Below are 25,797 nucleotides of genomic sequence, written 5' to 3'. Positions count from 1 at the left end.
GGGGGGCGGAAAGCTACCATTATGGCTGTTGTGTAAAATTGCCATTATTCAGTCAAGCGATTATATGCTGTCGTGGTGTGTAATGCATCTCTGTGACTGATGCCTGCACATCTAAGACTCCACTGGAGAAGGGTGAAAGTGAAAGAGGTGACCTCTTTCTCTGCAGTCTTTCAAAAGCTCTGTAAGTGACTCATTTTAGACACATTATCACAGTACAGAAAGTGTAGATGGCCAGTGAATAGCTTTATTTCAGTTTTTATAAACCAGTATGAATTATAATACACAGTTGTGAAATTGTTGACTGAAAAAGTGGCATATATTATTTACATGTACTTTTTTTGGTGTATGTCTGGACTATTGTAAGTACCAGAGACCATGATGCTCTCCAACTTCATCATCCCCTTGTGCTTTCTGGAAAATGAATCTCTTTCCCTTTCATATTAAACCCAATTATTTGAATGAATTTGGCCCTAAAGGGTGAAAAACAAAATGGTTATCAGATTTCTACTGACCCTACTTATATAAGTAAAATAGCTCAAATATGCTGGAAGTTACTACTAATTTGTCGTTATAAACTCCTTGTTGAGTCTAAGAGCCAGTGAGCTTGTTCAGAGTTTTGTTGTTCTGAAACAGAAAGGAACCTCTCTGCTTTCTAATCTGTTCCCCTTGTAGATGAAGGTGGAAGGTGTAATACGTTATCAATAAAAGGGGTTTCTTTATCATCATTTTATGGCATCCTTTGCTGTGCTGCATCAACGGCAAACCTAAGCTAACTTTGTTTGGTTCAAAGGTTGGTTATCTGTACAAAAAACATAATGCCAATGTTTCGGAGTGTGAAGCTTCAGCTTTCAAATAATGCACAAATGATTCAGTACACAGTTGGTATATTGGGAGCATTGTGAGCAAATACAGAAAGTCAAGTCATCCTGAGTGATTCGAAAGTTTTGAATCTCAGTAGGCAGTGAGAAAACAGAGGAGTGACTGGCATTGTTCAGCAACATGCACTGATTCAATGTATGTGGTGCTAAGAGCCTGATTTCACCTTTTAAGGCCCGGACACATAGAGCCAATAATCGGGCACTGCCGGCAGTCGGACTCAAATTACCCATCTGATTGGTAGAGTGCTAACCCGGAAATGGGGAGCGGAATGAGCGTGACTAGAGTCTCTCAAAATCTGACGAAAATCTTTTAAACTGACCGTTGTTGATCTGAAATGAAGACAGATTCAGCAACTGCATGGCCTATTTCTCGCTTAAAATGTTACACAAACATACTGTAGCAGACTTTTACTTTGTTTTAGCAGCCATTGTACACAGTTTCTTTCCAACATTGTTAAAACGTGAATGTGTCACCTCTGCATCTGTCTGTGTGCATTGTTTTTTTGGTCCTGAATAAAATACTTTGCCATTTTCTCTTGTAATTTTCAATTTGGGTGAAAGTATTCTCCATTGCTCATCATTAATGTTACACTTTAATGTCGTTGCACTTTGTCTGATACTGATTGCTCTGCTCAACCACTGCACCCATTCAATAATGCTTATTCTGATGTAATGTGCTGTAATGTTCTCTCTCAGAGGGTCTAGTTTGGGTGGTCTTGATTAGGAGGGTAACTAATTAGATTTCTGAATGGCTATGAATATGGCCTGCTGGTGCAGACTATGATCAAATCTAAACTTGCCCAGTTAGTTTTTCTGTCATGTTTGTTTTAACAATGACACTTACTGCTCTTTTCTCTTTTTCTTCCTGTGCAGATCACACGGGTCATTTTCTGTGTCTTCCTCGAGACCGACTTTGCCATCTACAAGAAGAATATGTCTGTCATTTTTCCAGGTATGTGTGTTAACTTCCAATCGACTGGACTGCATATCAGTAATACCATATTGTTACATTTCCTCTGTTACCCATTGCTGTTTTGTGTAGAACTAGTTCATGGATAGATGAATGATTTATATGCTGTGTTTTTCCAAGGCCTCCTTTTGAAGGTTTTGTGTAATACGTGATGTCAGCACCTGCCTCATTGACCATGTGTATAGACCGAGGCAGCTTTGCTCCCTTGTTTTCTTTTTTTTTTTTTTATATTATTTTTATTAGAACAAGGTACATTGAAAATATTCAGTGACAAACACTGTTAAAGGCTCAATTTTCACCTGCAGATTCACACAACAAGATTCACACAACAACCCCAGATGCAAAAAATAATAATATAAAAAAATAAATAAATAAAATGAAAAGAAAAGAAAAAATAAATGATATATGTATGCATACATATACATACATACACATAGATGTATATACATACATACATACACACATACATAATAAATAAAGGAAGGGGGTCCTCAAATTACTTTAAAGAGGGAGGAGTATATTCTTTTCAAAATAGTTTATTAAAGGGTCCCAAAAGTTTTGTAAAATGTTCTGGATGATCCCCTGAGAAAATATTTTATTTTTTCAGTTTTTAGAAACATCATTAGATCACTAAGCCATGATGACATATTAGGTGGATTGTGTGATTTCCACTCTAGGAGAATTCTTCTTCTAGCTATTAAAGTGGCAAAAGCCAGGGCATTCTCTTTATTCTCGTCGCCTCTGACTCCAAACAGAGCCATTATTGGATTGGGTTGAATTCTTAATTTAAAAGCTGAGTTTAAAATCTCAAAGACTGAAAACCAATATTGTCTCAATTTAGGACATGACCAAAACATATGGGTCAGAACTCCCTTTGATGCATTGCAGCGGTCACATGTTTCATCTATATTTGGGTACAATTTAGCCAACTTTGTTTTACTATAATGAATATGGTAAAGGACCTTCATCTGAATCAGATTGAGTCTTGCACAAGAAGAAGTCCCATTTACTCGATCAACAGCTCTATCCCAGGTGTCTTCAGATATGTTGATTCCTAACTATCCTATCCATTCTGTTTTGATCTTTTCTATTGATACATTTTGGAATGACATGATCAGGTTTTATATTTTTGAAATAAATCCCTTAAGGTGTGAAGGGACCTTCAGAACTAAATCTAAACGTGACTCAGATGGCAATTGTGGAAACACAAAGCAGTGGGCTTGGATAAAGTGGCAAACCTGAAGAAATCAAAAGAAATCTGAGTTTTGAAGACTAACTTTTTTAACAAGATCATTGTAACTAACTAGCAAAAACATTATCAATAAAAAGTCACTACATTTAACTAGGCCTAAGTGCTGCCATTGCTTGAAAGTAGGGTCTAGCTTGGCAGCCGGGAAAAGATGATTATTGCATATGGGGCTTTCCAAGGAAAAATCTGTGAGTTGAAATGCTTGTCTAAACTGGTTATATATTTTGAGAGTCGAAATTACAACTGGACTTGAGGAGAATTGCGATGGTGAGAATGGTGACTTCATTGTAATCGGCACCGCAAGAGATGTTGACTTGCAAGATTTAGCTTCCGCTGCACACCAGTCTGTATCTGGAGACTGAAACCAATAAACGACTTTTTGTAAATTTTCTGCCCAATAATAATTTTACAAATTCGGGAGAGCCAATCCTCCATCCTTTTTTGGTCTCTCAAGAAGCTACGTATTCTTGGTTTTTTTCCGCCCCAAATAAAAGAGGACAGCAACCTATTAGTTGACTGAAAAAAAGGACTTTGGCAGGAAAATTGGAAGACTCTGAAACAAATACAATAATCTGGGTAGCACATTCATTTTAACACAATTGATTTTACCAGCTAGAGACAAATATATAACAATCCATTGTTGGAAGTCAGATTCAAGTTTTTTAAGTATGTGACTGTAATTTGCTTTAAACAGACCAGTGTATGAACGAGTTATATTAATTCCTAAGTATTTAAATCCTGATTTTGATATGCAAAAGGGCAAGTCTGTATCCATAATCTGATCCGCCATATGGTTTCAAGGGAAGCATATACTTTTAGAAAAGTTTAGTTTATAACCTTAAAAGAACCCGTAGTCTTTAAATATCTTCACAATCTGAGAGGCACATGACATCGGGTTAGTTATATATAATAATAGATCGTCAGCATATAAAGGAACTTTATACTCAACATTCATTCTTTTAATACCACTAATAGACTGTGAGGATCTGAGTACTGATGATAGTGGCTCTATAGCCAAAATAAATAGCAAAGGGCTAAGGGGACAACCTTGCCGTGTACCGCTAGACAGAGAGAAGTATTGTGAGCATATTTTATTTGTGACTACAGCTGCCTTTGGTTGATGATAAAGCAGGCGAATCCAGGAATTGAATTTTGAACCAAATCTAAATTTGTCTAACACAGCAAATAGATAGTTCCACTCAACTCTATCAAATGCTTTCTCTGTGTCCAGAGAAATAATCACTTCAGGACTACTCTCTGACGCAGAGGAATGCACAACACTATAAGTGCCGGAATTCCATAACTACTAGAACTGCCATGAGCGGTCATTTTGACCGCCAGATTCCAAACTCTATTATCTCTCATGATAAATACCTAATTGCGATATTGTATTATGTATTGTAGGATAGGATATATAGGATATCTTTAGAAAAACGTAATAACACCGAAATGTACATTTTAACGAGTTTAATTATACATTTGAGTAGTAATACGTGTTTCAATAATTCATATCATGGATTATAGTAAACCGTAAGTATTTCATACATTCATATCCCGAAAAATATGGTGTGGAAATTCATTCAACTTAACTCATAACAGCCAAATAACAATTAAAAGTATCGTATTTGAACATTTAGCTTTAACCTAACCTGGCACTGCCTCCGTTTTGGCGTCTGCTGCGGTGCGCAGCGCTGTTTGGACCGTGTGCCGCTGCTCTTTTTTTCCTCCATAAACTTCGCTCTCAGCTCCTCTGCCAGTTGCTGCATGAACTTCCTCCGGGCAATTTTACTGCTGGTGCACTCCTTGGAGAGGATGTGTGCAATGATTCCAGCCAGTTCGAGGATGTATAAAGTTATATGAACATGTAAACAGCCACCGGCCATCTACGTGTAGGCTACCGCGCCTTTCACAGAGCGAGCGCCCGGCGTTTGCCTTCTGATTCAGAACAGAGTCCATCCACGCCGTAGTAGCCTACGTTACCGACTCTGGCTTTGCCTTCACCCCATCGATGATGCCCACACTTGTTACTCGAGACCGCTAGTTACGTTTCTCTGATAGAGACTATGGTAGTTACTAAGCAACCAAGATATCATCTTCAACCGCGCAAAGATTAAAAACAATACCGCGCAACAATCAGAGCGGTAAATATGACCGTCTCTGGCTGAAATAGGTAAAAGTGATTGTATTTTCTTTGCCTTTCGTGTAATGTATGTAAAAACAATTTTAAATTAAAATACAGACTCTTTTAGGAAAAGTCAAGCAGCAGCAGGATTGTATTTTTTTATTCAGCAAAGTTATTACACATGTAAATTTCAAAACGGTCAAAATGACCATCATGGCCGGTCTAGTGTTAAGAAGTTTTCGAATATTAATGAAGGAGTGACGCCCCTTGATGAAGCCCGTCTGATCTTGTGAAATAACATCTGGAATTATATGCTCTATTCTAGAGGCTAATACTTTAGATACAATTTTTACATCCACATTTAATAAGGAAATCGGTCTATAGGAACTACAATCCAGGGGGTCTTTATCTGGCTTCAGGAGAACTGTGATATGGGCCTGTGTAAGACTTGATGGCAATGTCGACCCTTCGAGAGAATTATTGAACATACTGAGCAGTAATGGAGACAGTTTTGAAGAGAATATTTTATAAAACTCGACGGGAAATCAGTCTGGTCCCGGGGCTTTACCGCTCTGCATGGCTTTGATTGAGTCTTCTATCTCTTGAAGTTGTAAAGGTTTATCCAGATTACTCTTTTGATCTTGTTTAACTGAGGGTAAGTTTACATTAGCCAGGAATGTTGACATAAGAGTTTCATCATGTGGAAATTCGGAAGTATACAAATCTGAATAGAATTTTTGAAAGTAGAATTAATTTCTTGAGGATCTACTGTAATTTCTTGACATGTTTTCCTAATCTTGGGAATAAGCTGGGATGCTGATTTAATTTTTAACTGTTGTGCGAGAAGACGGCCTGCCCTTTCTCCGTGTTCATAAAACCTAGCACGGGCAAAATCCAAATCACGCTCTGTTTTTTTCTGTCAATAATAAATCATATCTTGTCTTAAGGCTCAGTTTTTCTCTATGTAGTTCTGGTGTTGGGGCCATAGCATATTGATGATCAATTTTCTGTATAGATTCAATAAGTTTCTCCTGTGTTTGTTTCTTTGCTTTGTTACGTGAGGCAGAGTACGATATTATTTCTCCCCTTATTTCAACCTTGAATGTATAATAATGATGGTGATGTAGAGTCTGTTTTATTCATTAGTAGAAAGTTGTCAATTGCAATAGATATGAATTGGCAAAAGGTTGCATCTGAAATTAAAGTTGTGTTCAGTCTCCACACAGGCTGCGATGGGTAGTTATAAGAAAAACAAATATCAAGAATGACGGGGGCATGGTGTGATTCAACAGTAGCAGAGTATTCTACCTTTTTTATTGAGGGGATAAGCCTTTTATCAGTAAAGAAATAATCTATGCTTGAGTAAGTCTGGTGGACATGTGAAAAGCAAGAGAATTTTTTTTTATCAGGAAATAAAAACCTCCACGGATCCACACAGCCGATTTGCGTCATATATCCAGCAAGAGTCTGAGACATTTTTAAAAGGGGTATCGTTTTAGGGTTGGAACGATCCATAGTTGTATCCATCACACAATTCATATCCCCACCAAATATAAGATGATAAGTGTTTAAATCCGGTAACAAGGAAAATATTTTTTTAACAAAGTTAACATCATCCCAATTGGGTGCGTAAACACTGACCAAAACTACTGGAATATTGAAGAGATGACCTGATACAATAATGTACCTCCCTTGGGGATCTGAAATCGTTCCAGATGCAGTAAACTGTATTCTTTTGTGAATAATGATTGCTGCACCCCTAACCATATGGTTAAAACTGGAGTGGTAGACCTGACCGACCCAAGTTTTCCTCAGTCGGTTATGATCTTCAGTACGTAGGTGCGTTTCCTGTAGAAAGGCTATTTCTGTTTTTAATCTCTTCAAATGCGTAAATATACGAATTCTTTTCACTGGTCCATTTAAACCTCTAACATTCCAACTAACAAAGCGCACAGCTGACCCTCCAGTACTTCACCCTACTTCACCCGTCACCCTATTACCAGTGTCTACCATTATTTATCAATAGTTGTCTGTGTGTCCAAACATCATATACCAGTATGTGCCCGAAAACTGTATGTATGTTGGAAAACAACAAAAAACAAAACAAAAAAAAAAAAAAAAAAAAAAAAAAAAAAAACACACAAAGAAAGGTACATTTTGACAAACCCAACCAAACTATAATACATTCTAGATTTGTCTGTTGAACAAAGACAAACCGCAGCTCACAACTATCTCTCAACTCCCGATGATCCAAGTCCATATCCTTTTCCGTTATTTCCCAGAGCTCCCGACATAATGTAGCTAACCAGAAAAACGTAGGCATAAAATGTAGAATCAAGCCTACCAATAAGTGTATAAGCGGACCACAGGCAACATTACCAGACACAGTACCGCATTAATAAAAAAAAAAATAGAAGATAATAATAAAAAAAAAAACATATTCAGGGCCAATCAACGGTAAAGCTGTTCATCATCGTTAGTACTAAATAACCTGGTAATTAACACATCTAAGTAGAGTGCATTATGTAATAAACCTAAAACAGACTGGCGTTTTAAACCTGATATCAAATGTAGGATCTATGACTTAGGCCTACTAAATGAATTGTGAAAATTTTCAACTCAGAGGAGAACGTAAACCACCCTAAAACAAAAAGTGCACTTAGAAAGATTGTGCTGAGATGTAAGTTTTCCAGTAACTGTAGTGTTTTAGGCCTACCTAGTCAACATGTCTCTTCTGTAATTCGCAATATTGCTGCCATAATATCAAGGTTTATTCACGTCTGGCAATCCGCTGATCGTAGAACCACTGAGCTTCATCAGGCGTATTGAAAAGCAGTGTTTTTTCCTCAAAACGAACTCGTAGTCGTGCTCGATGAAACAACTGGAATCGTACATCCTTCTGATACAGCAGCTGTTTGACGTTTTTAAAAGGGGCGCGTTTTCTGATGAGATCGGTGGAGATGTCAGGATAGATCCTCAAAGTAGAGTCCTTATACTTTGCCTCATGTTGTCTGGCCCATCTTAGCGCTTTTTCCTTCTCTTGGAATCTGTGAAAACACACAACCAGTGGGCGAGGAGTCCGACCTTCCTGTGGTTTTGGCCCCAAAGATCGATGTGCTCGTTCCAATTCAGGAGGTTTTTCAAAAACTTCGGGACCCATGACTTCTATTAACATCTCGGACACGAACTTGATTGTGGATTGGCCTTTCTCGCTGTTCTCCGGCGTCATTTAAGATCCTGAGATTTGCTCTCCGCGACCGATTTTTCCAAGTCATCAAATCAATCCAGAAGTGTCCCGTTTTGCTCTTTCAGAGTTTTGATAGTTGTTTCGGCCGCAGCCAGCGCAGCGAAGTTATCACCCGCAAGCGTCTCTGTAGCACACAAGCAGGATTGGAAACTTGCCAAAGTCTCCGTTAAAGCATTCACCGATGCCTGAAGCGGCACCATCGACTCTTGGATTAGAGCTGAGATGTCCTCTTTTATCAAAGATGGAGACACTGTCATTATCTGGAAGAGCTTTTTCAGACTTCCCTGTGTAGCCATCGTGGCTAACTTGCTAGCTAAACTGGTTCTCGTTGTTGGTGGGGCATTTGCTGCCGCTTTGTTCTTATTCATCTTGTTGTATCAGTGCGATTGTCGTAAGCACCACTTCAACACTTATAAACATGATTTAGACTGCTTAAATTGCGTTATTAAAGTGTACTTTATCAGAAACTGTTGGGAACTCTGCTGACACGCGTCTGCACCTCACTTTGCCAAACCGGAAGTTCCCCGTTTTCTTTTTTTAAAGATTATTTTTGGGCCTTTTCCGCCTTTTCCGCCTTTTCCGCCTTTAATTTGACAGGACAGCTAGGTGAGAAAGGGGAGAGAGAGGGGAAGACATACAGAAAATCGTCACAGGTCGGATTCTGACCCTGGACCTCTGCGTCGAGGCATAAACCTCTCAGTATATGTGCGCCTGCTCTACCCACTGAGCCAATCCGGCCACATTTGCTCCCTTGTTTATCCTAGAAAACATCTGCAGCAAGAGAGATGTTGTTCCTGGAAGCAGTAGTATAAGGACCTGTCAGGCTTGGGTGACACCTTTAAATGAAAACAAAGTCAATGCACCCACACGGCCATTTGGGAGATTAACAGTGAAAATTTATGCTGTCAGTTGGTAAAACAAGTGTCAGGTTCTCCAAGGATTGCCTTAATAGGATTAGAATAGTTAGACTTCTTGTCAGAGAACCAGCAAGCTGATATTTAGCATAATTGTTGATATTCTGATGAGACTTTAATGCCAGATTGGATTGACTGTATAAATTGTCCTCGGCAGTAAATGTCTCCTGCAAGAACTACAAAATTCAGGGATGCATAGCAGCCACTGATCGTCCTTGGTTACTTGGTTTTATTCTATATGTGAAATAAACAAACATCCATTATCTTCTACTCCCACTCTCTTTTCTGTCTCTCTCTCTCTCAATGCCCTCCCCCCTTTCACGCCATCATCTTTTTTTGGGGGGGCCAAGACCAGTCACCAGCTCTGATGGGGGCTCCACAGAGGATTGGGTTTAATAGCTGGGGAGCTAAAAGAGGCTGGCTGGCTTCACCAGCCTAGCATTACCTCCCATTTACCTCACTTTTCCCTCCCCACCTCCCCAATGGAATACCGGCTCTCAGGCCTTCATCTCGCTGCTCCCAGATGGAGAGTGTTTTGTTCCCCCTGCTCTCCCATCATCTGTCCCGCTCCCTGCCCAGGCTCTACCCTGAAAGATTACATTCTGGGAAGAGACCTTAATTATTATGCCTGCCCCATGCACCTAGCGCCTGTCTCATCATATTAGTGCTCTGAGATGAGAATCTGGAGCTGTTGTTCTCCAGTTATCATTCTTGCCATTTACAAGTGCTGTCAGTGGATAAATGCCCTATATCTCTCAATGACTGGGAACATAGAGGAGACAAAACAACAGGCTCTGTGCAAGCCACAAAAGGGAAATCAGAAAAGTTCTGAGAGCTACATTATTAGAAGATAACGCTTTAAAAACTATTGTTTACCATCATGGAATGAGTTGCTAATGAGGAAAACAGAGGTCAGTCTTTGATTAAGTGTGGGGTCGTTCCAGAAGGCTACCACAGCACACACCATGATGTCACCCTTAGCGCTCTTCCTCATCACAGCATCTTGCCTGTCACATGCCCTTTCACCTCTGGGGAGCCACTTTTTTAGAGCCACGTTTATCACTTGTGCGTGTGTGTGTGTGTGTGTGTGTGTGTGTGTGTGTGTGTGTGTGTGTGTGTGTGTGTGTGTGTGTGTGTGTGTGTGTGTGTGTGTGTGTGTGTGTGTGTGTTTGAGCGTGATTAATTCCATTATAACCCTAGTGGCTAACTACGTGTGAAATTCCCACTCAGGGTCATTGTTTAAAGTATGGCAGGTTTTTTTTTTTTTTTTTTTTTTACACCACGCTTGCCGACACCTCCTCCAATCTTTCACCTCATGTGCTTGTTCAAAGCTTTTACCATCCTCTCTCTATAAAAACAACAGCTCTTTTAAGATGTTCCATAAGGAAGATTTAAAGATAACATAATTACAAGCGCTGTGATTGTAGACTAGACATTTAAGTAAGGGAGTGTATTCATAGATTTTATCCAGCCAGGCTGCACCATGTAGATGAGTTTAACAGTAGTCGATTGGTGTGCTTGAAAGAAAGAAATGCTGATTGGTATGATTGCACCATGTAGGGAATGCATAACCCCGTAGTGTGAAAAGACTTGCATTTAGCCTGCGCAGAGTGGCAGTAGTGAATCAGACGCTGTGAATTAGCTCTGCATGTGTGCTCCTACGCTTTCTGAACATCCAATCATCCTCACTGTTAGAGACAGACAGTCAGGTAGATCTTGCGGCAACACTGAATGCATCACAGAGAGGCCTGAGACCATTCTGTCGCCTGGAACATGATCTCGCTTCCAATAACGTAACGCCCTGCACTGTAAAGGTTAGCCCCCCCCACCCCTTATTCTCTCTTCCTCACTCATTCTCACTTCCACCTCTCCTTGTTCAGATGCCACTAACCCATTACCTCATCCCTCCACTTTCTATCGTTCTTCCTCATTATTTCAAGGAGGAGTTTCTCCACAGCCTCCTCTATCAGCAAACCATTCTGGAGCTTTTATGGGAATAGTGGCCTTGATCTTTCTGTAATTTGTATCTGTGGTCGTGTGAAACTCAGGATCTTCCCTGTGACATCAGTTTCAAGCATTTCTAGAGCTAAGAGCAGGCACAATAGATTTGTTATTGAAATCTTACTATTCTCATTTTTCATTGTATAGCTGCTTTTCTCATATTCAAGCAGTCTGTCAAGTGACAATGACTGGAGCAGGAATGTGTAAACAGGACATTTGCATACAGGAAATTGCTTTATTACAATGTGCATTCCCACAAGCTGTCACTATGAATGAGCCAAAATATGGTTACATCTCTGCAGAAGGAGGAAACTGAAAAATAGCCTGTGCTCACAAGAATACTCATGCACACCTGCATACAGGCACATCAGCTACAACGCACAAGCACATACATTTAAAGTTGCACCTAGTCGAGTATTGAATATTCAAACATTGACATCACAGTGAAACATTAGCACTGTGAAGTGTCTGCAGCGGTTTGTGCCCAGTGTTCAGACTCACCAGAGGAACTGCTGTTTGACAACGTGATATCATGACTTTGCGTAAACATACACGCCACTTTCTAAAGCCAAGTGGCGCGTGTTATCTGTATGCATTATGAGGTATCTGCGTGCATGTCTACGCAGAAGAACGGGACGTTGCATTTGGAGCTATCCGCGTGTATGTCTTTGCTTGCACCGCGTGTATGTTTATGCCGTGTATGTCTACGCCAGAACGAGACGTTGCATTTGGAGCTCCGGTTGGGTTTAGGAAAAGAAGAACCAGGTTGAGTTTAGGAAAAGAAGAAAGCAACGGTTGGGTTTAGGAAAAGAAGAACGGGGTTGGCTTTAGTAAAAGAAGAAAGCAACGGAAACATGACGCGGGACACGATCCCCGGTCTCCTGGGTGAAAGTCCTCTGTTTGGACCAACCTCCCTATGCAGATATTCGCCCTTTCATACTACTCCGCACGGCGTAAATTCACACGCAATCACAAGGTAATGTAAGTCAATGGAGGCCAAACGGCGTTGATAAACACGCTAAAAAGTGACTATGCGTCTTGATAACACGCCAATAATGGCATACGAATTGGCGTGTCATACATACGCCACTTCATGAGATCAGTCTGTGTTTGATGAGGAATGATGGAATTTTCACAAACAGACAAAGGTCTTCTTCAGGTACTAAAATATACGAATAGACAAACAAGCAAATACACAAAGCAACTATACATAAAGCTTTTGCCTCTGAAGTACCATTCACCACCTCGACAACTGAGCTCATAACCAGTGATATAATGACCTATTCATTACTTTGAAAAGCCATAAACTGTAAACATCTCAAAGGTGCTATGATAATCTTGCTGTCTGGTTAGGAGGAATCATTTGAAGGAATACACGCACCTAGAAACAGCAGCCAGAAAATGTCAAGGAATTACCATGGTTGTATTTTTAGCAAAAGTATAACTATTAATTGACAGAGCTTAAGTAATGCAATTAATCATATGCCATGATTCTATTAAGTATTCAGATTGGTTCATAGATAGTGATTGACCACATGCTTGCCTTGGCGCGTATTATTTGCGAGCATGGAAGCAGTCAGGCAGCTGTGGTTGTAGAGAGTAAAAGCATGTTGAAATTGATTCCGGGTACACTCCTTCACTAATATGATCCGGGTGGCTGCCCACCAGCTGGGCTCCATCTCTTCTTCTCCTCAATCAGCCACAGTGCTGACAATATTAACACAGCCCACAGATCTGCAGGGGCTGCTGCATTCTCCCCAACTGTCTCACTGACTTTCCAATTGACATTTGTTTAGAAGGCTCTTAATACACACTCCTTACTTCCAACTCCACAGCCCACACACCTACCCCCATATGTCCATAATAGAAGCTTCCCCTCAACCCCCACTGCTTTGGAAGAAGTAAAGCTGTGATATGCACACACTTCTATTACACACGCGTAATATGTGGACAGAAGATATGAAGGGCTACAGGAACCCTGTGAGGGGTGAAAATTAAGTCTGTGTTGCTTTCACAAGGCTATTCCTCGGGGCATGGAAATGAGGAGACCATGGTGTGTTAGTGGTGTGATTGTCATAAAGCATAGTGGCTCAGAGTCTCTGTCAGCTTTGGCAGATAATGAGGATTCAGTTTAGCTCATCATATGTGAAAATGTTCACGTTTGTGCATAAATCACAGACATGTAGAAAATACAAAAGAAGAAATACATATCCTACTACCTGCTTGTCAACATGTAGATTTTTGGTCAGACACGGTTACTTTTTTGATAATATAGAGGTTTGGAACTTGCTTGGCAGTAGTACAGTTTATAACTTTAAATCCAACTGTCATAACCATCATGGCAAGCTATTCCAGCAAGTGAGTGAAAAAGGTAACTTAGAAAAATAGTTCTTTCATTTCTTGTCAAGAATTTGATGAAAAGATGAATAAGTCTTTCCAAGAGTGAGATGTGAGGAGGATCGATTCCACTACTTAACAGTTAGCTTAGCTGAGGAAATAGCTAGCAAAAACAAAATATGTCGAAAAGCACTAATAAAGGGGGAGCAAATCTGTTAGAGCGTGCGCCCCATGTACCAAGGCTCAGTCTTTAACGCAGCGGCCCAAGGTTTGATTCCTTTGCTGCACGTCATCCCCCTCTCTCTCCCCCGTTTCCTGTCTACAGCTGTCCTATCAATTGAAGGCCAAAATGCCCAAAAAAAGCACTTATAATTACCAAATTAACACTTTATAACTTTGTTTGTTTAATCTGTACATAAACCGATATGTAAAAAAAAAAAAGTTGTAGTTTTACAGGGTTCTATGTGCTGGACTATTTCTTGGCCAGATACAGTGACTTCCTGGAGTTTTGTCATCGCTTTTGAGGTTGTCAGGCAACCAGTGGAGAAACCAGGTCATATAACAGGTTAATTAGTGAGATAAGTTTCATTTTTAGCACACAGAAATGACAGTGGCATTGATCCTCTCATCGAACCCTCAGGAAAAAAAGGAAATTAGCATATTTCTCAAAAATAAAACAGCTGATAGTTTCTCTCATCTGTTTCATATCATGATAGTGTTTGTTTAATCAAGATCAAGAAAGCCATATAGTATAGTAAGAATCCCTTGTGTGAAGCTGCGATTGTGTTGTCTTTACCCCTAGAAATAAATAAAGGTGTCATATATTGTTATTCCAGTCACATACATATCCTGTGCTGACAGCAGTGTTGAGCAGTGGCAATAATGTTATAGCATGTGGCAGTAGCTGGTACACCCCATGTTTCCATTCTTACACTATTGTTATACTGTATCAGTGGGCCATCCTTTGTTTCCCCAAGCAGGGTTAGATTAATGCACTGTACCCTTTTATTCAGTGTTATACAAAAGAAAAGTCTGTCGCTGGATCCACAGGGAGCTCTGATGGTTACACTTCTACAGAACAGATGACAACAGCCTTTCATCAAAGCTAACGCTTTCTTTTTCTTGTTAACCGCAGTGCAATCATTGCTCAGACTCGTGCACAGCCTTACACACACACACGTATAGTCATATAGTATAGTCACATCATTCGCTTGCCCTCACACATCCAGATGAACCATGCATAATAACACACAAGCTCACACATACTATACAGTGGCTTGACTCAAAGAATGTTGCATGCTGAGATCTGAGTGTGTGTGTTCGTAGGATGGGAGCCGGGATCCGTGAGCAGGCATCCACAGTTGCTCTCTCCCTGTCTCTCCCTCGGCAGTTCCTCCCTCTGCAGCATCCAACGTCTCCTTCTCATCTCCCTCTGTGCATCTCAACTCATCCACCCAGAAATACCTTTAGTTGTCTTAGTCTGTCTCACAAAATAGACTTATAGAGAAAAGAAGAGAAAATCAAAGTTTTTTTTATTAATAGGCGTAGTTGTCCGCCCCAGTATGCAGTCTTTGTAATTTGAGGAAATGGGAGGTTTTGTGTAATTTATGCTGAGCCTACCAGTATAGGTTTAATTGAAAACGAATGTCTCATGAATGTGACGCCCTCCCACACCACACACCCACATACGCAGTCATTTGGTGTAATAACTCACTAGATCCAAGGCCGTCTGGTGGGGGAATTCAGGGAGGCTGTGAAGGGTTGTTGGTAAGATTTCAGAGCATGGCGGCTGGTGTGGAAGAAGGAGGGGAAAGAGTTTCAACAGCCAGCTTTTGAACATGTGAATTGGATGGGGTTTTGCTTTTAGTACCAAAAGAAAAATCATATTGCAATCACATATTGAGAAATAACTGCAGGTTTGAGTTTCATAGTTTGATTGATCTAAGCAGACACAGAGTATGGCATTAAAATACTGTGTTCAAACATTATAATCAAGGAGACGTAGTGATGACTCACTGTATCGTACATTATGAAATAGCATGGTTTGACATGCTGTCTTTTCCCCCCTGCCAGACAATGACACAGAGGTTGCAGAGGAGCAGCTGAAGGAAGGTGAGTGACAGAATATTTCATGGTTGCCTTTTTACCTTAACACCTCCATTAAAGCACACAGAGGCTGAGTGAGTGGCGTAGCTTGAACTGGTGACAGTGATTTGCTGGGTTTTATGCAGCACATGAAATTGAATGTTTATTCATTTGGTGACGAGTTGGATCCCAGGCCTGACGCATCACAGTTAAAAATACTTCATGTCAGGTACATTACATTACAAGAGCTTATATCCACAGCTAATTCCCAACACCGTTCTCTTCATCCGGCTTACAGGCACAATGCCTTTAGACCACCGAAAGCGAGTGACAAAAAAACAGAAGAGCAACATCCCTCCGCAGAATGCACCAGGCACTGGCACAAACACAACTGTTAGTGCATAATGCTTTTATCACCGCACCATCTTGGCACACGGCCTGAAACTCCCAGATACTGCTTATCGGGATAAACTATTGACATTTGTCTGTGTACTGATGTCCTGAATACGCAATAGCTCAAACAGAAAGCCTCATGGAAGTGTCTATATTGTTCGAATAGCAGGAATAATAGAATTTAGCAGCAATTCCTTATTTTTCTCCTTGGTAGACAAAAACATTTCATTGTTATGAAATGTTTTAGGAAATGTCCTGCCTTTAGCAGTTTTCTCCAAGGTACAGTAGGTCTTAGAAAGCCCCCGTTGCCAAGCTTTCTTTTCGAGTATGATGGGGATTCAAAGCATGGGCGCGCCAGATATTACTGCTGTGTCCCTCGAAGACGTCATAGTGCACATGCAACCAACTAAGCAGAGAGCAATGTTAGTTTTACCGTCTATAGAAGGAAGTCTTCAGATTACTGTAGATGTAGAACCCAGGGTGCTATCAAAATGTTTTTCCTCTAAAAGTTACCCCCATGATTTGCCAATTACACGCATCTGTGTTTTCAATGAGATTCCATTTTGGGTGAAGATAAAAGGGCTGTTTTATAAGTGCACTGTAAAATGTGATATTCCAGAGTGAAACAGTGTGCACGTAATGGCTAACTCATAAAGGCTGAGAGGAACTGCATTCGAGAGTTTGTACTATGTTAAGGGCCTGAGCGACTAGGTTATTTTCTGTTGCGTTCGTCAGCAGCTATTTTACATTGCATACTCTATAATAACATAGCACCAGACTATATCAAGCCAACTGCAATAACCCCTTATAATTCCTAGCTCTGTTGTATTATCATGCCAGCCCTGCCCCGGTCCAGTTTGGCCTTGTTTGATGGGCCTCTTCGCCAGTGCCTCAGACTGGCCTTTTATTCTGCTCCATCAGCCAGAGTTTGAATCAGCAAAGTCTGGAGCTTACTCAAAGGTTCGAATGACTACCATTCTCTCTTGGAATGGTGCTTTTATCTCAGACTGCGCTCTGGAGTTGGTCTCAAAGCCTCACATTCTTTCCTTTCTCTCCCACAGGAGTCATTTTGTTTTTGTCAGGCAGGTTTAAAACAAAACAGTGTAAGAGCTCTTGTAGCGTGGTCAGCCATGGCAGGATGGCCAAGTTAGAATAATCACTGCTACGATGAGTGAGGCTTGCCAAACGTCTTTTATTTACAACATCTCTTATCTAACAGTTCCAATTGACAAGATGTCACGCCCTTCGCATCCTGATGGTGTTGGGGGGATAACGACGTGTCACTCCCCCGTTTGTATATCACCATTTATTTCTGTTTATTTATAGATAACACATCCACGAAATCCACAACCAAGGAAGAGAGTGAAGACAGTAGAGGTAAGCCTATTTGTGTGTGTGTGTGTGTGTGTGTGTGTGTGTGTGTGTGTGTGTGTGTGTGTGTGTGTGTGTGTGTGTGTGTGTGTGTGTGTGTGTGTGTGTGTGTGTGTTTGTTTTTTATTCTAATTTTATAAATGATTACTGCATTTTTTGAGTAAGTTTTGAGTTTCAAATAACATGAATGGTAGGGGAAACATTGTACATTGATAGGTGTTTACATAATAATTTGTTTGGTGTGTATGAAGTAATGCAGTGTGTTCTTGGTCGGTCGCTCGCTCTCTGGTGCCAAGTTCCTCTTTGGGGAAATGAATACAAGATGAAGCTTGGTCTTTTTTAAAAGAATGTTTTCTTAGAGGCAAACTTGTTTAAGAAGCCATTATCTGGCTATTCTGCAGTTTCAGCCCCTTTGGATGTGTAATATTGAAACAGTTATAGGCTTCTTTGATACGATGGACCAAAGATAATTAGATTCCTACACTGGAGGGTGTTAGTAGGCAATTAAAATCGTACACCATCCATTTGTCTTCAAGCCTTAAGATAGCAGTCATGGTTGTTTTCTTTGGGGAAACGGGTCCTCAGCTGATCGTGAGAGGCTGGACTGGATCGTGCACACACTTTAAGGGCATCAATACATTCTGTGTTGTGAAACAAAGCACAATAAGTCATTTCTCCCTGCCTATTCAACATACCTTTCCCTAATCCAAAGCAGTAATTCAATATGATTCACAAATTCAATCATCAGCATTAGGAGGGCATAAGTATTTTGTAATAATCTTTATAAATCCTAATTTATCAGGCCCGGCAGCTTAATAGTAACTAATCCATTCACAAAAGGCCTTGGCACAGCTTTCTAGCATGGGAACACTCAGTCCTTGAGACAACCTCTCTCACAGGAAAGGAATGAAATGATTTTGTACTGCCTGCACTGTAAAGGTTAGGTCTGGTTCGATGTAGCACATAGGAAGGATTAATCATAGAAACACTCAGATGTCAAGATAGCACAGAGTAGAGGAAATACAAGCCGCAAAAAACGACTGTCAGCTATGTGAGACGGACATTATAAGATGCTTGAGTCTCATACACCTCTGTACGTTTGAACAAAAAAACAATATATTTTACCATCTTGTCTATAGAGCCAGCAAAGCAGGTCACCTATTTGGTGTAGTCAATATGTGGAGCACTTTAGAATAAATTACACTGCAGCACAGTTGGTGGAGTGTATCTGTCAATATGCCTCAGTGTGATCCATCACACCCATCACACTCCTCAGGGGATTCACTCTTCTCAGTCCATGGGTCAGACGTGAGGGCTTTTTAGCCATGGCACTGATGAAGAGAAAGCATTAAGGCTTTCTCCACTGTTGTTCAATGATAAATACACTGGTTAGTGGACTGAAGGTAAGTGTAGGGCTGCTCTGCCCCACACACAACTGCAACTTTGCACGAGGAAAATGCTTTTTCAGCCTCGGTGGACTGGACAAAGAAGACAGTAAAAAGCACACAATTGACACAAACACACAACTGTAAAATATATTTCTATTTCGTATATGTTTCACCGTCTAAGAGCTGTTGCTATAGGCTTCATCCCTTCGCGTATGCGCAGTCGTGAAGATTTCTTTCGCGCCCTTTGTGCTCTGCATGGGCCTCTGTTACGTCCACAGTTACTGTATATTACAACTGCGACACCATAGATCTGCTCCCAGTTTTTCTTCAGCGACAAGCAGTATGAAGACTTCCACTTCCAGCGTTGTTCGCCTGTGTACCGGTTGCCGGACCGGCTACATCCTGTCCACGGATCTCCACCCGAGCTGTGAGGCTTGCCTCGGGCCCGTCCATGCCCGACTGCCGCTCACCCCGCAGGCCTCCAGCCAGTTCTGCGCTCGATATATATATATATATATATCGTATTACTGAATAAACATCAGAGAACATCAAAACACATCTCACATTATACTGTATGTTACAGTGTTTTATGATTTTTGATTTATTTTTATCTTATTCTATTCTCTAAGTGTTGATATACTCTTTTATTGCTTTTATTGCTTTGTTTCTTGTGATCTTTTCTAAGCAACTCATGTCTCAAATCTCTAATGAATTTCCTACTTTCATGAGACTTCAAATTTAAAGTGCTTTATAAATGAAGTTCTAATTATATTTACTTTAGGACAAACACAACGTGGGAGTTGTTCAGATTTGCAAAACAGTATTTCAACTCTTCTTCAAAAGAGGCCAACACGCAATCCCTCGTCAACTACAAATAACCCCCCGAAGTGTATTTACAAAAAAGGGTCACAGATTAACTGTGTGTATGTGTGTGTATGTTTGTGTGATGAGCTGTGTTGTGATGTAATCCACATGAAACATAGACACACAGCATGCAGATGCTGCGAGCTATAGAAAGAAAAAGAGAGAGAAAGGGTGGGTGAGACACAGAGGCGAATGCTGGCACAGAGGTCCAGGGTGGAGTATAGCGTCTTTAGAGCACACCTGAGTTGGCAAGCAGCCCCACAGTGTCTATTATTTGATATCAGAATGGTATTAGTGAGATTAGTGGATGTCACAGGGCACAGTAAAATGTGAACATTGAGCCAGAAATCAATGCCTGGCTGGGTCTGTTTGCCTGGCATGCTTGAGCTTTCTGGGAATGACCCGAGGAAGAGAGGGGGAGATGGGGAGAGATGGCACGGAGCGCGGATAGACTTGCAGATTAATAACGCTATGTGTGGACAGACAGTTAGCCTCTCAATGGGATGCCATCTCTTACACTGTGGCACCCCGTCAAGCATAGCTCACAAACACACTCGCACTTTGCTTGCCACACACACACACTTCATGTGCAAAAGGTCTTTGAATGACAGCTGTTGGTCATCTCGGAGCCCTTTTTCCTTTACATGCCTCATGAATTTTTCAAGCTTCCCTTTTTTTAAAATCTTTTTTGTCCTTTGCTCCAGTTGGCTTTAATGGAAGCAAAAGGAGTCAGGGCTGGGGGGAAGAGATAGAGCATAGCCAGGGTGTGTGTGTGTGTGTGTGTGTGTGTGTGTGTGTGTGTGTGTGTGTGTGTGTGTGTGTGTGTGTGTGTGTGTGTGTGTGTGTGTGTGTGTGTGTGTGTGTGTGTGTGTGTGTGTGTGTGTGCGTGCAAGTTAACTTGTTCACATTTCTATTCAGTCCTAAATATATGACATGCTGCTTTTACTTCCTTGGAAATATCATCTGTAGTTGATGTTTACTCAATGGCCATGCAAGTAGGACACACAGGGATGGTTGCATATCAGCAACTAAATAAATAGTTTATGTACTTGTGATACTGTACTTCTGAATCTGATGTTGACATAAATAAATCATTAAAGTGTGTGAGACTAACATTTTATCCAAGAAAATACTACAGCGCTGTCGATCATTCAACACGAGTGCAGGCGAGTGCCTAAAATTGCTTTTTAGTCACTTTATTTCTGAAAAGGGAATTCATGGGAGTATTGACACTAAAAGTCTTGAGGTGTGGACTGGGGTCTTTCCATGTAAAGTATGTTAGACCCCTGACTCACAGTGAAGACAGTGAGTATTGGGAAGGAAAGCTGTGACAATGCTGCCACCTGCTGTTTGGAGCACATGAGTGAGCGGCCTGGTGGAGGTGCTGGTTGGGTTTTATTCTTTGTGAGAGAGACAGTGTTCTAATTGATCTTAACTTGGAGCCATTATAAATCACATCTGCCCTACATAGAAGCTTTTGTTGTCTCGTTTGTGTTTGTGTATATGTGTGTTTATCCACAATCTGTCCCTTAGCATCCTTTATCACAAATTGAATACTGTTCCATTTAAGCCCAATACGAATGATCAAATAACAGGGAGGAAATTACATTCAGCCTTTTGTCGTATCTGATATATTGTGGTTTGGGATCACTTTAGACTGATACAACAGCCATGCATAATTTTTAAACGCAAAAGAAAGGTTTTAGGGTGACCTCATGACCAACGAGGATTTCGTCCCCCCCTGTCTGTGGCTCCATCTCAAAATGCCAGTTATGATTAACAGAAAGGATTGCCATCTACTGTGTGTCACCAGCATTCTGCGTGATGGACAGAGGCACTTGAGAAAAACATGCAGCACTGGTAGAACTGGCCTTTTCCCCATTTAATAGAGGCTGGCATTTTTATTGTTCTGAGTGCAGGGCAAAATTGCATAGATATGAAAAAATGGGTTCTCTCTACAGCTTGTTAAAAAAGCAATTATAGAAGCTGCACAATAGCCATTGTAGACCATGTTCCCTTATTGGTGTCATGGCTTTCATTTACTCAATTTGTCCCAAATGTCATTTGTGTGTGTGTCTGTGTCTGTGTCTGCGTGCGTGCGTGCGTGCGTGCGTGCGTGCGTGCGTGCGTGCGCGCGTGCGTGCGGGAGAAAAGGGGTGAGCAGGGTGGGGGTAAGAGATATGATGCAGGGATTAGTTGTTTTATGTCACTACTGAAATCTGCCTTTTGTGCATACATTGGACACATTTTGTCATGGTGTTGGACACTGGGTAGGTAGCTGTAGTTGGGCAGATGCTGTCATTAAAGTTGGTGGTTGATTAGCAAGAATGATGTCTATATGTAAAGTAATATGTGTAGAAAACCTGCCCTCTAATACGTTTTTTTCATGGATCAGATTTGAGTATAGTGTTTTATAGTATCATAGTTATACTATAGTACTACTATTCACTATACTACATTATACTATCATAGTGATATTGTTTTTTAATCATGATGGCTAAAATTGTATTTGGCCAATACCAATTAAATTTGTTGGACAGAAAAGCCCATTATTAACCCTCTATGTAAAAAACCCATTGTGAAAGTGAGGCTAGAGAAACAGGAGCTAGGAAGGAGGTAGGCCTAACTGTTTTAAAATGTGATGCCAGCTCTCACAAGATTAATCCTTTGCCTAGAGATGAACAGTTTGTGATCATTAGTATGACTGGTAGCTTTGTTTTTCAAATTTGAATGGCTGGCATTATTCCCATGCATGCTTGTGTTTGGCTGATGATTCCTTTCCCTCCCTTTTTAGGTAAAGAGGAAATAGGTGATGAAGAAGAGGATGACAATGGTAATGTAGCTCTACGGACCATTAACACATGTTCTGAGCCCCTCGGCTCTACCAGTGCTTCTTGATGTCATTTGTCATAAAAAATTGAATTTTCTATTCGTTCCAATTCAGTCTTTCCATTCTCTGTGCCACCACTCCAATGTAAAAAAGTCCTATTATCACAGTAGCTTGAAACAAAGAAATCCTTCAATTATGTATGGTTTTAGAAGTGACATTCTTTTCCCTTCTTTTTTGTCACTTAATTTAGGCATGTCTTTGTGGTTCCATTGCTCTCATACTGCAGTACAAAGACAATGCTGCACAAAGAGATGGAATGAAAAGGCTTTTTGAGGTGATATCCAAAGCCAAGTCAACTCAACTCCAGGCACTAACACTGAACTCAAATGTTTTCCACTCTTTCTAGATGCTGCTGCGGGAAATACAGATGTGGAGATGGCGAGTCAAAACCTAGGTATAATACAGTTACATCCAAGGCTCAAGCGTGGACAGGGTGTGATTTTGTGTTATTGTCGATTATTGCCACTACTCTACACATCACTCACTGAGTGGGAAGGAGCGCACATTGATCTGACTCTTATGATGGGAATTGTACGAGCTGACCGCGTGCAGCTCATTGCTCTGGTTTTCACTTCAGCTCAAGTTTGATTAACGATCTAACCTGATCAGTCTCGTTGGCAACAGAGGAATAACTAGTATACAAAGAACAGACCCTGGGACTCTGATGTGTTTTGTTTTGCTGACAGCAAGAGCCTTAAGTGACTTTTGTGTGTGTGTGTGTGTGTGTGTGTGTGTGTGTGTGTGTGTGTGTGTGTGTGTGTGTGTGTGTGTGTGTGTGTGTGTGTGTGTGTGTGTGTGTGTGTGTGTTTGTGTGTTTGTGCGTGTGTTTTTTTTTTACAGAGTGGCAACCATTAACTTAGAGCAAGAACCATGTGTCTTACTCGAACTATCCTCTGTGTTGCTGGTATATAATTAAGATTCTGCATTTGCATACTGGCAGTGTGCAGCGCCTTGTCTCTCTTCTGTTTTTGTGTTATTCAAATCTCATCCCATTGACCAAGATTTGACAGATAGAGCCTCTCTGAACATGAATTTTGTAGATATTCTATGAGGGAGTTATACCAAATGCAGCCCTGGGATGCTTTCCATAACCTGAGACATGTAATTACTTTCTCGTGAGACACAAACAGAGAGGTAGGAGCTAGATATATGGTTAAAAACAACACCTGCAGACTAATTCAGCCGAAAATACAGGAGCTGCATCATTCTTGTCTGTGTGTGTGTGTGTGCATTGCAGGTGAAAACCAGAGACCACAGATCAATATGTTATTTAATAATGTGGTCTTGGTTGCTGTACAAAATATAACCTTTGCACACAGACCTTTATTAGCACATTTATTTACCATTAGTATGCTGCTCTTTTACATTTTTCTTTGTTATTCTTTTTACTGCCAAGACATCTTTTAGCACAAGGACTAACTAGCTTATACAGCCTAAAACAAGCACTTTTTCTTAAGAAAGGTTCTTTTTGTAGTTTCTGAGTTTTCCTTTCTTTCCTGAAAAAGGTGTAAAACTGTTTCTGAGAGATTTCTGTCAGCAATCATGATGTATGGGCTTGTTTTCTGCCATGTTTTACAGGATTTAATGTGAAAGCTTTGATTCCCTATGCCTTAATTAATCCTTTAAAATGTACTTCTTTTTTATATTTCAATGTGTGTGCCTCCAGATGAAAATTCAGGAAACGAGGACCCGAATCAAGAAAAGGATAAAGATGAAAAAGAAAACCAAGACAAAGATGAAGATGTAGGAATTGACGACAACGAAGAGAGCGATAAAGACAAAGGCATTGACAACGAGAAAGATGAAGATAAAGACAAAGGTGTGTTCTTCAGGGTGCATGCGTTTGTTTTTATCCTTTTACATAAAAAAACTGAGCTACACAGGTTGTCAGTCAAAAAAGGTTCAGGGGATGGTCTGATTTCCTGATAGTAATTGTATTTTATCACTGTATGCAGCAAAATATCCACAGGGCACTGCTGCAGATATGAATAAGTCAGTTAAATGCATGAAACCCCAACGGCTGACATAATGACAGCATAACAAAATGGAAATATAAATGTTTACATTTTTCGTTTACCAGCAGTCTAAAATTACAAGGTTTGGAGATGGAACGCTACAAATGCACAATAAGGGTGTTATTATTTCTTACAGTCAGTGGTTGAATCTATGCAAATTCATCTCTCAGCACAGAATGAGCAGAACCAACTCAGGAGGTATTGGCTCAGATTTTGTGCAGTATTACAGATTGGACATACAATATTCTAATATTGGACAGTCATAGTCCACAGCACGTACTCACACTAGCCATACTAACACATACACATATAAACAAAGTGATTTTATTGAAGACATGGCAGGTCAAGGTTCTTTTTTGCAGACACGTAGGTACGATCACCTGTCTGCAAAGACACTGATGTAGTGTGACAAACATCACAGCTTTGCTTCCTTTTTCCAGCAGAGGAAGAGCAGCCTGCTGCAGAGGCAGAAGATGACGACACAGCAAAGTCCACTGTGGAGATGGAAGGTAAGATCTGGTTTGCTTGGATTTGATTTGATATGATTTGATTTGACCTGATTGAGAGTCTGACTGACTGACTTTCTATCAATGTGATTTTCTCGTCCAGTCTGGTGTATTTGTATACTTGTGTATTGAATTATTGTGGTCAGCGATGTTTTTGTTGTCTGCTATTCGTCAAACTAGTTTTCCCCTGGAATCAATCTCAGCCTATCTAAGATCTACTTCACTTTCGTAAAATCACTTTGTACATGACGTTTTAGGAATTGCAGGGGGCCTCAGGCGCTATCACACATCTCTGGAAGCCATGATGGAGGTGCTGAAGACAGCCAATCACAGCAGATAAAGAAATTAACACCAACTATAATAGCTGTATGAAATAAGCATTGTTCTTTTCTGGGCAGAATAGCTGGCAGTGTTCAATATTTTTTATGGTCAACAAATCGCTTTAAAAGTGTTGTGTGCGTATCCAAAGCCTAATACTGCCATACACCTCCATTGTTTACTATTAATAGCACTCAATAAGTCAAACCATTGCACTGGGTGGCCTGTTCCTTCATGAACATGAGCACT

General features: G+C 40.6%; 1 protein-coding gene and 1 long non-coding RNA gene across 5 annotated transcripts in view; one reads left to right on the top strand and one right to left on the bottom strand.

Annotated features, from left to right (window-relative positions):
* Positions 1-25,797, top strand: part of macrod2 (mono-ADP ribosylhydrolase 2) — a 433,012-nt gene that overhangs the window by 389,138 nt on the left and 18,077 nt on the right. The window contains exons 9-15 of one of the 3 annotated variants that reach the window (XM_039783425.1): positions 1,752-1,830; positions 15,792-15,830; positions 17,523-17,573; positions 22,614-22,652; positions 23,056-23,103; positions 24,376-24,528; positions 25,168-25,233. In XM_039783425.1, coding sequence (XP_039639359.1) covers positions 1,752-1,830; positions 15,792-15,830; positions 17,523-17,573; positions 22,614-22,652; positions 23,056-23,103; positions 24,376-24,528; positions 25,168-25,233 — 475 coding nt within the window. Of the gene's footprint in view, positions 1-1,751; positions 1,831-15,791; positions 15,831-17,522; positions 17,574-22,613; positions 22,653-23,055; positions 23,104-24,375; positions 24,529-25,164; positions 25,234-25,797 lie in introns of all 3 variants that reach the window. The other 2 variants (XM_039783424.1, XM_039783426.1) reach the window with 2 other exon arrangements.
* On the bottom strand, positions 14,333-15,903 carry LOC120547767. 2 transcript variants are annotated; one of them, XR_005637106.1, is made up of 4 exons: positions 15,866-15,903; positions 15,735-15,784; positions 15,433-15,507; positions 14,333-15,215 (listed from the first exon to the last, which is right to left on the bottom strand). It is a non-coding gene; the product is annotated as an uncharacterized LOC120547767 (long non-coding RNA). The 2 variants fall into 2 exon arrangements; XR_005637105.1 differs by having other exon boundaries at positions 15,735-15,883.

This window comes from Perca fluviatilis, chromosome 19, assembly GCF_010015445.1.
Source record: "Perca fluviatilis chromosome 19, GENO_Pfluv_1.0, whole genome shotgun sequence".
Taxonomy (NCBI): Eukaryota; Metazoa; Chordata; class Actinopteri; order Perciformes; family Percidae; genus Perca; species Perca fluviatilis.
The sequence above is the reverse complement of the archived record's forward strand: the minus strand, read 5'-3'. Positions and strand labels throughout refer to the sequence as shown.